Raw genomic sequence first — 14,180 nt, 5'->3', positions numbered from 1 at the left:
ATAGTCCAGAAAAATTATCTAATAAATTAGACAATTCAATGGTAGTACCTGAACTCGTTTGAGGCTCATCTCCTGCTGGTCCTAACTGAAAAAGATAGGCCAAATCATACGGATAAGGCAGCCCCACCATAGGCTGCATTGTAGGAATTGGCGAAGACCGAACGCTATTAAGCCTCACATCTTTATTTCTATGTTTAAATTTCGTCCACATGCTCTAGAAATCGAATGTGATGGGTCCCAAACTTTGTAACCACTGAGTACAAAGAACAATATCCGCTCCTCGCAGTGCCAATGGATACAAGTCCACAATAATGTCGTGTCCTTGCACCCGTATACTGACCCGACGACACAAGCTCTCGCCTTAAGCTTCGTTGCTGTCTCAAGTAGCAACGACAAATCTCGTGGTCGGTTTAGCATCCAAACCCAATCTCCTCACTAACCTCTCTTCTAGAAAGTTGTGTGTACTCTCCGAACCAATGAGGATATGTAGACAATACGTAACGTCCTCGGTGCGAAAGTACCCGAATATATATGCATAGATATTTCAGCGTGGATATCTTCCTCCGCATGGAGCTCCTCTGGATTCTCCCCATCATCAACAATCTCATCATCCTCCTCAAGACTGTTGATGAGCATTACACTCCCGATCGGTTTAGAACACCGATGACCGGGGGTGAAACGCTCATCATATCAAAAGCAAAGGTCCTTCGCTCCTCCACATGGGCAGGTGTGAGAGTTCGAACTGGGGGTCTTGTGCCTCCTCTAACATCGAAAGAAGGTCTCAAAGGTGGTCATGGTCTAATACTCGCAGCCGTTGTTTTTGAACCCGCAGAATTTATGGCCGGCATTCTAGGTGCAAACCGCCTATCTCAGTTACCCTAATTGATTTTCGCTGTAATCTTTAGAGCCTTATGCTTTTGCTCCATCCTTATGGCATTCTCAAAGGCCTCCTCAAGAGTAGTAGGATAAAGAGCACGAACATCCGCCTATAACTTATCCCATAGCCCTGAAATAAATGTGCTCATTAATGTCAGTTCGGCCAAGGTGGCTCACAATGACTACTAACTCTTTTAAACTCAGCTTGGTACTCCAATACGGCCGTCCTATGAACCATCTTACTTAATGTGGCAGCAAAATCTTCATATGTCGCTGTCTTAAATCTGCGTGTAATCCTCCTACAAAAATCAGCCAATCTGATAAATCCTCCACTATAAATAATCGATCTATACCAATGCAATGCTATTCCTTATAGATGAAAGCTTGCCATCTAGACCTTTGCATCTTCCATTGTACCTTGACAATCAAAACATTGTTCAACTTGAAATACTCAATTTGTTGGATCACCGTCTTAGAATTTTGGAAAGTCCAAGCATGCGATTCTCCCCCGAATAGCATTGTCAGGTTCGTAAAAGATCCTTAGTTCAGGTCTAAACCTTTGTGCATATTGATGACCTTCTCTAAATCCTCGAGCACGTCCATCACCATCTCCAAAGGGATCAACCTAATCCTCAAAGTGTCAATCCTCCTCATCGACGAAGCGCAACGGTGTCGCACACCTCTCGAGTTCCACCACCGCCGGTCTTGGGTTTTGTAACAAAGGTGGGGGATGATGTGTAAGCATAGGTAAGAGGGGATCAATGACACTCACATGACGCATCTGGACCTGTGGGGTATTGGTTCGATGAGGTCCCACCGCTGGTTCTTCTTGAAGCTCTAATCGTCGTCGAGGAAATGACGAACCTAATCGGTTCATGATATATTCCTTAAATTCATTGTGATCCTTTTGAATTGTGTTAACTCTATGCAGCAATATTTGGAACATACCCCTAAATTCATCTGCCAAGCTCATATTCATGCCCATGGATGTTGGTTGACTCGGTACTGCCGTGGTCACTCAAAAGGAATCAGCCTCACGGTTAGGGTCATCATGGATTGAGTCTTCCATTATCGGTGTGCTCTCCATAGGTCTCCTTGTTAATATCATCTTTCTTGTTTCAACCATTAATGAAGGTCTGAGGTTCCCCCACTCTGATACCAAATTGATAGGTTCTTGTACCAAAATGTCGACTACGGAATAATTTCTTTAAGATCTGAATTTATAGCAAAAAGTAGTCCGCGCAACCGTGGAAAAATATTCGTCAGATATTTCTCTTTAGTCAGCAATTATAAAACAAAGTGGATTAGATTCGTAACTTTTTGATCTACAACTTTCATATTTATGCCCTTCGTAGATTCGAACTGCAACTGGGATGAAAACATGAAATAACGTGGATGATGGTAGTGGTGATGGGTGGAGTAGACGTTAGAGTTATGGATGGGTATGGAGATGAAGGTGGATAGAGGATGTGATTAAGGGATGTAGACGAATGAAACGAAGTGGTCGAGATCCCAAAGAAGAGGGGGTGGCTCGATAGTCGAGGGAGATTAGAAGTTAGGAGAAACGTTGCTAAAATAATAAGTTTGGCTAGAATATAGCATAATAAATTTGGCTATCATCCACATATTTATAGAGGCTAGCCAACAAGTCTTAAAACAATAAGTAACCCTAATTCTAGAGGATTCCCGCCGATCGCGTTCGAACGTGCCCGACCGTGTTTGAATGCGCATTACGCGTTCTTTGTATTTGCGAACCTGATGCAGACATTCGCAAGGGCGTTCGAACACGACCCAACCTGCATTCGAACGCGACTTACGGGAATTTTATTTTAATAAAAATAAATAACTAATACAATAAGAAAATATCATAACTAAGTGTATCATAAATTAACTTGACTTCTTAGAATAGATTGATTTACCAAAAAGCTAACATACACATAAATCCAGAGTTTATGTAATTCAATTACAAGCAAATTTTAGAGACTTGTTGCAGCCTATAATAACTCCGGGTCGCACTCGTCCGCCCACCTGGGACCTATTTATTTGAATTCTTTATTGCATTAATTTTGGTTAATTTTGTCTTATTATTTTAGATACCATGTGAAAAAATTTACCAACAAATCATGTGAGTACTATGTGGGTTCCATCCATGTGAAGAGAATATATATTGGCTGATTGTATTTCAGTAGAATAACCTTCAGTTTTTGTTGGCTAATCAAACCGAAGATATCGAAATGTCCTTGTAAGAAAGAAATATGTCTGTTCTTCCACCTCTCCAGGAATTAATAATGTACGTAAGTAACACTTGGCCCTGGGAAACATTAATCAAGTGTCAATCTATGTGATAGTTTATTGCATGGTTGGATTGTCATTTAAAATTATTGCTTATGTTGTTTGAACATGTTTGTTTTAAAAAATACGGTGTGCAATCTATATTTAATGTTATATCAGGACATGTGCCTGGTTGAAGAATGATCTTGTAAAGAAAATTAAACAACGGAAGTGAGTTCAAGTCTGAATAGCATGGTTTAGTTTTGCACGCTTGGTGTGCAACAAAAAAAAATTTAAGGGTGTGTGCACATGTGGACGAAAACAGGTTAGATTAACTCCGATCCGGCTTATTATCTAATATGATCTAATTTGATTAAGATAAAAATTTTATCCTACCCAACCCACTTACGGATTCAACACGGGTATGAGTTATTTTTAGAAATATTCAGATACAGATTTAGATGCAAGTAGAGTTTTTTAGAAAAAAGGTTGGATATGGATATAGATATGGGTTAGATATAATTTTTTAAATACTAATATGGATATTGGGATATCCGTTTACCCACATATTTTTAAAATAATTTATAATTTTTAGTTTGGTTATTGTTACTAATGATCTGTTCTATGTAATTTATAGAGATTAATTTTGCTAACTTTATATATATTTGACATACAAAAAATTATTATTTTTTGTAAAATTTTAGTATTTTGTGTTAATTGTGTCAAAAAGAAAGTCATAATTTATTTTAAATTTAATTCGTATCCGTTTAAGATCTAATCTTTTATCCGAAAATAATTTGATACATATACAAAAATTATCCATATCTATTTAATTAAAATATAATTTTAAGTTTTGCTATTTGTCTAATATATATATCCAAATTTGTATTTAAACTAAAAATATGAATTCGAATATGGGTTTACCACTGTCCAATCCGTTTTCACCCCTATCTACACCCGAACACAAAATTGCACATGAGTTCGTATGCAAATCAGAGCTAGAGACCCAGCATGTTGGTAAGATAATAGAAAGTTCAAAAACTATTTCAAATTTGATGTTTACTTTAGGATTCTCTTAGAACAAATCAGGTACTACACTTATAAAAGGATCCAAAGGTCATATATTTTATTTAGAAAACTTATGGATTTCAAAGATTAATTGTTTAAGTTTTACTTTCCTCAAGTAGCTTATTTTCTACTAAAATTGAGGAGAGCTTTCTTATGTCATTATTTGGAGTTCATCTATCATGTACTGAAGCAGTGGATGAGCTTAAAAGGTAGTGAACACATCTACTACCTTCTTTGATTATTTTATGTTGAATTGAGGACAATCAACAAGAAATAACTTATTATTTCATTAAGTTCATCAATGCAGAGAAAGTTCTAGTAAAAGAAGGATGTTTATTTAAGAAATTGTCCGAGCACAATGAGAGTGGTTGTAAGTAAATTTTATATCCATATTTGAATATGAAATAGATTGATTGTTACGACATTTTCCTCTTTGAAATAGATTTTTCAATATTAAAAAAAATTATGTCTCGACCTTTTAGCATGTTTACTTTTTAATCTCGAATTTGTTTCAATTTGCTAAGTTTGAATTGGAATCAAATTTTTATGTATAAATAGTAGGACTTGAACATTATGGCTTGATTTTGGCTTCCTATATTTCTTTCACTCAGTAGGTATAGATTTTTATATTTTTCCTAAATTTTCATTAGTCTTATTCTTGTGCTTCAAAATATAATTACAGCTAAGTTTATTTAACCATCTTTTCGAAAAGGAGATGGACAGTTGTAATTTTAGGGAGAAATAAAAGAGTGTTAGACTAAAAAGAAGCGTACCTTGTGATAGATGCATTTTACTTTATTCTATATAACTTTTACAGAGAAATATCTCATAAATTAGGAAAATGTAATCATCTCATTCTCTCACATCTCCTGTTGTTAGAATTTTTTAAAACAAAGACAAATTAGTTAAAAAATAGTGAAATTAAGTAATTTTATAATAAAAATATTTAAACGGAGAAAAATTGCTATATATCAAATGTTTCTCAAATTTATCATGCAAAATGGTTTCGTTTCATTTAGTGATACCTTTGTCCCAGTAGCTTAGATAAGTGACTCTTGGGAGTTAAACTCAATTGTGCTTGATTGGCTGCTCATTTTTTTTGTTTTTAGAGTTTTTTTTCGGATACAAAGCCACTAATATCCCATTAAGCCGTCTAATTTAAACTTCAAGTTATATGTATCACCGAACTATTGTTCCAAACTAAATGTCGTTAAAAAATTACTCTAAGTTATCGTGCTGTCGAGCTGCTCCTCCAAACTAACCGTATCGCCGAGCCATCAATCAAGTCTAGTCATTGAACTAAGCCACTACCAACCACTAAATAATTTTCTTCCCAATATATGTTTGGAGTTGGAGTTTGACCTCCTTGGTCATAAAAAAGTCTTGAGATAGTTAGTGGCAGCTCTTTATTATCAAGGAAAAACAAGCAAAACTAAAAATAAAAGAGAAGAATCTTTCTTATCAAGGAAAAACAAGCAAAAATAAAAACAAAAGAGAAGGCAAAAGCCAATTTTATCCATCATAGGCAAGTGGCAACAAACAAAAACATTTATATTTTGCTGCATGAATCACGTTAATTATTTATCATCGGCTACAGTAGAAAGTAAATCAAGTTGGAGACTACGACTTACGAGCGTCTATCCAGGCTGGCAATCAACTACTGTACTTCAATATTTACCGCGTCCATCCATCAATAGGATTCATCAGATACCTCCCCTTCTTCTTCTTCTTCTTCTATATAAAGGGGTCTCTTCTCCATCCTCTTTGCTGTATTCTCCACCTCCTAAGCTCTGAAATGGCTTCCAAATCTCCTGATAAGGGCTGCATGATATTGCGCCCCGAGAGAGCGAGGCTGATCGATATCCTGAGCCTTTTGTTCCTTAGGAGAAGCCTCACGAGCTATGGGTTCGTGGAGACTAGTGGCTCGACCGTCCTCGACCTCGAGAACGTTCGGGCTGATTGGGTCACCGCCATTACCATAGCTATTCAGAAGTTCCTCGCATCCATTAGTGCCCCAATGAAGATGCTTGGGATGTTTCTTGAATTTATCCTGAACTTGTTCTCTCTTAATGGTGGAATATTTGGCTTACTCTGGAACTTGATCAAAGGTTCTGATCAACTTCTACTTACCAGCTTCTTGACTTAATTTATTTCATCAGCACAGGATAAATATTTATTCCATTTCCTTTAAGATTTAGCAGACTGCAAGCAGAGGGACAGCTTGTATAATTAACTGACTAAAAGTCTACTTACCAGCTCTCTCTCTCTCTCTCTCTCTCTCTCTCTCTCTCTCTCTCTCTCTCTCTCTCTCTCTCTCTCTCTCTCTCTCTCTCTCTCTCTCTCTCTCTCTCTCTCTCTCTATATATATATATATATATATGCATATGCGACTGTCAGCTCAAGCAATGTTTTTGTCTTTTATGTGGTAATTGGATGATCATATATAGATATATAATTCTCCTTAATATATTTTGACTATGATTCCTTGGTTTATTCTGTTGGCTAATTTGACTTGTTATTTATATAAAATCACATTCACCTATCTTACAAAATATTGGTATTGTAAGCTGAGAGGTAAGTAATTATTTGCATGAGTTCTGTTTTTTCTATGAAAAATGTTAACAAGCACTTGGAATAATCTTTCTCGTATGTTTTTTTATGTTTATTTTGCCTAGGATTAGTTAGATTGATTTTCCTTACTGGAAATATTTATTTTATCAACACATGCCGAGAAAAAAATCACAAAATATTTGCTGATCATGTTTATCATGCCTGTTTACACTTTATTAGCTAGCCACCAAAAATAGTGGAAGTATTTAATCTTTTTCCAACTTGAGACACTTTTCTGAAATCCTGAATCGTACTTAATAATCACAAAAGTGTTACATATTAAATTAATATTAATAAAGAATATTAGCATAACAGTTCTTCCCTCGTAATTTCTTCTTCATGCAGTCATGAAAGGCTAGCCATTTTTATATTTGAAATATTACTTATAATGATCAAATGTGCAGGTTCTCTTATAATCCCTGACCGCGAAGCAGCCAATTTCCGAACCTTTATTGGCCACATTGACAAGAGAATTGATCTCTACAGTAGCAAATCTTTGATCCACTATATCCCCCTGCAGGACATTGAAACTGGCATGAGTGACATAAATTTATTGGATCTCTGCATGATGGCATCCAAAATAGCGTACGAGAATGCTGCTTATATCACGAATGCCGTGAACGAACATTGGAAGGTAAAAGAGAGAGAGAGAAAAAAAATTGACATGATGATCGAGCATATACTGACCTAGATTTACTTCTTGAACGAGGAACATATGACTAGTTAGAATGCCACGTGAAAATTGTCCTTATGCAGTATGATTTAACCTAATAAAGATGCACTATTATAATATTAAATAGTTAATGAACAAATATGTATTTTAAAGCACTTCCATATTTTGCCAAAATCCAACTCAGATATATACCAAACTAAATTTATTTTATTTTATTTTAGTTTTTGCAGGAGAACTTGTTAAGAAAATTTTTCTATTTTACTAACTTGGGGGGGGGGAATGCTATATTCAGATGTATAGCATGCAGTTCTTGATATAAGGAAATTCAATCATCAGAAAAGCTACTCTACTGACAATAAGGACATATATATAGTCTATAAAACATATTTCGAATTTTCCTAAAAATAATTTAATGCTTCTGTAGTTGTTGTTTTCTTTGGTAAAAAATAATAATTACTTTATGGACTACAAACTTAGTATTATTGAGTATTTTAGAAATTCTTAAAACTTTGTAGGTTGAGAGAATATATATATATATATATATATATATATATATTGAGTTCAGAATGTTGGATCCAAATGTTAATCGATGGCTGTGAAGCATTAAATTTCTTTTTATAAATATCGATAAAAAATTTATATAAGCTCATGATATGTACTGACTTTACTATGTTGGTTTTGATCCATATGCAGATGAACTTCGTAGGGTTTTACAGTTGTTGGAACAGTAAGTATATATATATATCCTGCACTCGTGCTATCTAATTAACGTTGAATAGTTGTTAATGGTAGCCTTCAAAATGATGCAGGATTCCTCAATGACAATACAACCCAAGCCTTCATCTTTTGCAACAAATCACAAGACGCAGACGTAATAATCTTAGCCTTCCGCGGCACCGAACCCTTCAATGCCAACGACTGGTCCACTGATGTGGATCTCTCTTGGCTTTCCATGGGAAAATTGGGTAACGTCCATATGGGATTTCTCAAAGCTCTTGGCCTCCAAGATGAGAAAGACTACAAGAAAGGCTTCCCCAAAGAGTTCAATGGAGATCCCACCAAACAAGTGGCATACTACACTCTCAGAGAGGAGCTAAGAGCCTTGCTAAAGAAACACAAGAATGCCAAGTTGGTAGTCACTGGGCATAGCTTGGGCGGTGCACTTGCAACCATCTTTCCTGCCTTGCTAGCCATGCATGATCAAAGTGATATCATGAGCTCCTTGTATGCCATAATGACCTATGGGCAGCCTCGGGTTGGAGATGCAACATTTGGGAGCTTCCTACAATCGTTTACTACGTCCGACTACTATCGGATGGTGTACCGCTTCGATATCGTGCCGCGAATTCCCTTTGATTTTCCACCTATAGCATTGTTCAAGCACTCTGGGGTTTGCGTCTACTTCAATGGATGGTATGAAAGAAAGGTATGGTATGCTTGGCTTGAAGAATTTCCAAATAAGAAATCAGTCTACATGATTACGGTAGAATAATTCTTTTTTTTTTTTTCCTTTTCGTTATAACAGATTATGGAAGATGCTCCAAACAAGAACTACATTGATCCAAAGTACATACCATTGATGTACTGGTATGCTTGGGTTGACCTCTTCAAAGCCTTCTTTATACGGTGGACGGCTGGCAAGGACTATCAGGAAAGTTTCGTCTCACTTGTCTACAGGGCATTCGGGCTAATCATTCCTGGTATTGCATGTCACAGTCCCAGGGATTATGTTAATGGTGGAAGACTATCCAAGAACGCTAGCAAGCAGGTCTAAAACGAATATTATTTAATTTAGTGCTGGAATAATCAAGCAAGAGTAACGTATGTTTTTAAGGTTTAATTCCTGAAGTGGGCCGCCGGATGTCGTCAGAGAGCTGTCGTTTTGTACTATTTCCATATGGCTTGTGCTACGGTTGGCGTGTAATTGTTCTATTCAATAAGGGAGTAGCTAAGAATTATTAATTCCTGGTTCTGTACGATGTTCTATATATATATATATATGTGTAAAAACGTGAAGAACGAGGTTTCCTAAAGAAATCAAAAGAAAGAGCATCACATTTTCCTCCGTTGTCTTTTTCCTTTCACTTTCTGAGAAATTACCATTTATATTTTGTTATATCAGTATTTATAATTTGATCCCTGTATTTTAGGTTTAATTCTGAAAGATATTATGACATTGGTCTTTTTATTGAAAAGTTACTATATATATATATATATATATATATATATATATATATATTAAAATTAATTATAGATGTTAAACCACCTTAACACTCTTAAATAAGATTAAAGAAATTTATATTTAACACCCTATCTTTTCTACCATTTGCAGTTCAGAACCTGTATTTCTAACATTTTAAAAATCGATCCCCCAATTTATTTTATCAAGTATGTGCAAAGAAGACCTTGATGTTAGTTCGGTTAAATTAAAATTACCAAAATACTCTTATCAAAATAGCACACTAAAAAAAACTTACCAAAGCTAAGATCTTAGAGGGCAAAAAATGTTGGAGGAAATGAACTCATTTCAATATTTTTTTGCCGGATCCAAGTTTCTCCCTCTAGAAAGAAGAAGAGCGGGTCATTTTTGATATTGTAGAAAATAATGGTTCGTAGTGAACAAAATATTCTTATTTAGTGTTTTATTTTGAGAGAAAATAAGGGCGGAGCCTTAATTAGAATATATTAAGTAAAGTTAAGCGGTACAAGAGAAAAAAAAGGAGAGAAATCAAAGCGCGATTTCTTAGGATAGCATAATTCCTAGTTCTCACATATCTTAAGAATATCAGAGATTAGTTCCCCACTTAAAAAGTCTATTGTTTCTTTCTTTTCGTATCATCTACTAAATAATTACCTAAATAAAATTCAAAGCATCCGTAATCTTTGTCGAGACATTAATTTTTAACCATTGGTCCCAATAGTCCTTCAAGATAAGAATGTTGGTGGGGACCTAAAATTTATTGTCGAAATAAGACGAATAAGCTAGAAATAGGAGAAATGGGCAAAAATGTGATAGAAGTCTCTTCACGATAATAGTAGAGCCCACAAGTAGGACTGTCAAAATAAACGAGCAGCTCGAGCTCGAGCTCGAGCTCGGCTCAGCTGAAGCTCGAGTTCGGCTCGACTCAGTTAGAAATGAGCCTAGCCTGAGCCGTCGAAACCGGCTCGAAATTAATATCGAGCCGAGCCTGAGCTGGAGTCGGCTCGCTCAAGCTCGGCTTGATAAGCTCGATAGGTATTGCTACTTGGCTGCGAATCCTAAATCCTAATTGGTCAAGACAAATGAACGGCTGGGATTAGACCATTAGGAGATTCCGGGGGCAAGTGCCACGAGGGCTTGTTGTGGGGCCCAAAATTTGTCGGCCGGTACTTTGCTGCCATTGCCCGTCTAATCTCTAGTTCTCTATTGTTCTTCTAAGGGTAAATTGGTAAAAAACACATGGCAGATAGTGAGGTATGTGATCCAAATAAGCGTAAAACGTCACTATCTCAAAATTGCACTTGATTAGGCCTCGGGTTGCGGGTTGCACTAGCTGTCGAGCATCCGAAACCCAAATTCTATGGAACGAGGTGAAGGAGAGGTGCTTCTGCTATGGAACATACTGTAGCCTTGCGAACGGAATAGCTCTAGCCCAGAAGCTAGGAGAGGCGACACCGCCGCTGAACGAGGCAAAGGAGAAGTGGATGCATTCGACTATGGAATAAGGTGAAGGAGAGGTGCGAGGTGATGCTGCCGTTGAAGCTGGACGAGGGGTTGCTAGATGCATTGCCGACGTCCTCCTCAAGCTCGTGAGCTCATCCTCCTCAAGGAGAGGTGGATGCATTAGACACTGGTGCTTGTGAGCTCGTCCTCCTTCGCCAAGCTCCGCCTCCTCATCTCCTCCTCGAGATGTCGGCCACCTCATCTTCCTTAAGCTATCGCGGTGCTCGGCTTGGGCTTGATCTGGCTCGGTCCAGCTCGGCTTGAATTAGACTTGATAATAGGCTTATTTTAGGCTCGAGCTCGGCTCGGACTCGGTCTAGCTTGGCTCGGGCCCGGTTCGACTTGAGCTAAGCCGAGCTTGAGCCTAATTCTAAGGCTCGAAATTCATTTCGAGCCGAGCATGAGCCTGAGCCTGAGCCGGTTCGCTCAGGCTCTGCTTGTTTACACCCTTGCCCACGAGAAAATCAATACAAAGTACTCTTCGCGAGAGAAGAGCTTTAATGTGAAGCTTGATAGAAATGGGAAGCTAAAGAAAATTTCTAACTTTCGAAGAAGGGATATCTAAATAGAAGCCGGATATCTGCAACTACCATTAATGATAGTTTTATATAACGAGTTGGTGATACGCATTCTATTAGAGTTGAATCCCCACGAGATAGCATCCTACAAATCAGAGGTAGGTAAAATTGATAGATTGTGTTGACAGCCATTAATCTCTGTCGCACAGTTCGTAGAGCAACGAGTCCAGGACACTTGGGCAGTATAGCAAGTTGTAAGTTTTAGTTGCTAGCCGAGAAGGCTAAGGGAAGAACCTACAGAGAGGTAGATTAGAAACCAAACATTGAGGGAAACGGGAATGACGCCGATGACCAAACATCGCTGGATGTCGCAGCGGAAAAGGGGAGCAACAAGGTGATCACCTCGAATTTGCCTCGGCCAAGACGAGCTCCGACGAGCACTGGCCGACGAATGGCATAGCGAGAAGGAAGAAGGGTGGGGCCGAGATGGCCTTGGCACCGGGGAATATTTAATCGCCACGGCGAAGTGCCAAGCGGGTGCGGTGGAGAACAAGAGAGACGCGGTATGGGTTCCCATGGCTCGCCCACGGCGAGATCTCGGGTTGTCCAACGGACACTTAGCAGGGCACCCGCTATCGGGGCCACGAGTCTCGTCAGAGATGGCGAAGGGGTCCCTGTCATAGGCCATCACCCCGGGACGCTCGTCGACCCCGAAGATCGTCGGTCCAATCACCGTGGGCCGGCAAAGAAAGTCCTCACATAATTGGCAACAGAACGACCACGACCACCCTCACGTCGAGGCTCTGACCATGGAAAAGAAGAAAAAGGAAAGGGAAACTCACCACGGGAGTCATTGGCGAGGGAATCAGGGAGGTGGCATTGGCTGTCATGGTACGCGGCAAAGCAGAGGTGAAAGGAGATGGGGGCCCTCAGTGGAAAATTCTCATCCATGAAGTGGGAAGGACAAGGACTAAAATGTAGGGGTGGACAGCAGCCCTCTACTTAGAGAGAATAAGATCCAATTTCTTTGGATTAGTCCATATTTACACCCTTTGAACTATCGTCCATTTTCAAATAGTCTCTCTGTAACCATCATGTGTAGACTAGAGATATTCTATAATTATTTTACCCTAAATATGATATGAAAAATAAAAGAGGCAGTCTATGAAAAGAAAAAGGTATTATTTAGTCTCAACTTAAATTAGAAGAGAGAAATTAATATTTTTTATTGGATCATTTATCTTTATTATTACCTTTTGTTGTCAAGTATTATGTTTTCTGTTATTTTTAGTTTTAATTCTAATTACTCAAACAGAATTGATTTTGATAATTAATATTTGTTAAAATAATTATCTAAATAAAAAAATAATTATTTTAAATATATAATTCAAATTTCAGATGACAAATGCTGTTAGTTTTTTTTTTCAAGGATAGTTATATCATTTTATTTAGTTTAGTTATCCCATCAACAGTCGTTTATAAACCGAAGAGTACAGTTGAAAATTGAGATTAGTAATTCCAAAAATATATGTCATTCTTTGAGATAAGCTTAGAGATAACTTATCCATACACTTTTAACTTGGAAGTAATAATAAATTGCTCATGACCTGGTATAAATCTAGAATGTTGTCAAACTATTTATATAACTGTGTGAAAAGAAAATGGCTAGCCTCTAGAAATGATGAAGAGGGTGAATTTATCTCGAGTAAATTTGTCATTCACCGGATGCATTACAAACAACAAAGCCAATATATTCTTAGAAAATAAAACTATCATGAATAAAGATGAAAATCGTAAAATTAAACCTTGATCCAAAGAAAAGTTAATTATAATAATAAACACCAAGGTTTTTTATATCTCAAAATAATAGCATCATCTTCAATTTATAGAAAATAAAAAGGCACTAACTAAGATGTGCTAGGTAGTTAAATAACTAAAACAAGTTTGGAAAATTAAAAGACCAAAAGATATAATAAAAAAAAGGGTGCTAATTAAATAAAATAATTAATTAGAGTAGTTATAATCATAAAACTAAGAGAAGCTTTATCTAAACATCAATTCACAGATCTATTTATTTATTTTAAAATAACATCATGTAAATTAATATTCCTAACAATCCCCCATTTATTTTAAAATAAAGTTAACATTGATTTCAAAAATATACTTGCTACTACATAAAGATATTGATAAATAAGTGAAAATACTATATAAATTAGATTTTTACATCTTCAAGTATTTATTGGGACGTTAAATAGACATAAAGACGTTGATTTAATAAAATTTATGACAAAACTAGAGAATTTACAGGTATTGTAATCTAAATCACATGGTTCCTCCTAGATGCGCATTAATAGCAATTTGCTAATTCTGACTTCATGAGTATGGTAGAAATTGACTAAACTCCGATAGAATATGCCTGATTTCGCACTCATATAGATAAAGTTCTTTTAGTTGCTCCTAT

General features: G+C 36.9%; 1 protein-coding gene across 1 annotated transcript; it reads left to right on the top strand.

Moving 5' to 3' along the window:
* The first annotated feature begins 5,987 nt into the window (after positions 1-5,987).
* On the top strand, positions 5,988-9,563 carry LOC140785764 (triacylglycerol lipase OBL1-like). Its single transcript, XM_073133747.1, has 5 exons — positions 5,988-6,323; positions 7,230-7,459; positions 8,192-8,225; positions 8,308-8,924; positions 9,024-9,563. The coding sequence occupies exons 1-5, from the start codon at positions 6,011-6,013 to the stop codon at positions 9,270-9,272; spliced, it is 1,443 nt and encodes a 480-aa protein (XP_072989848.1). The 5' UTR covers positions 5,988-6,010; the 3' UTR covers positions 9,273-9,563.
* The last annotated feature ends 4,617 nt before the right edge of the window (positions 9,564-14,180 follow it).

The sequence above is a fragment of the Typha latifolia genome, chromosome 4, assembly GCF_019914945.1.
Source record: "Typha latifolia isolate L0001 chromosome 4, TyphaL0001v2, whole genome shotgun sequence".
Classification (NCBI taxonomy): domain Eukaryota; kingdom Viridiplantae; phylum Streptophyta; class Magnoliopsida; order Poales; family Typhaceae; genus Typha; species Typha latifolia.
This window is presented reverse-complemented; position numbering and strand designations above follow the sequence as displayed.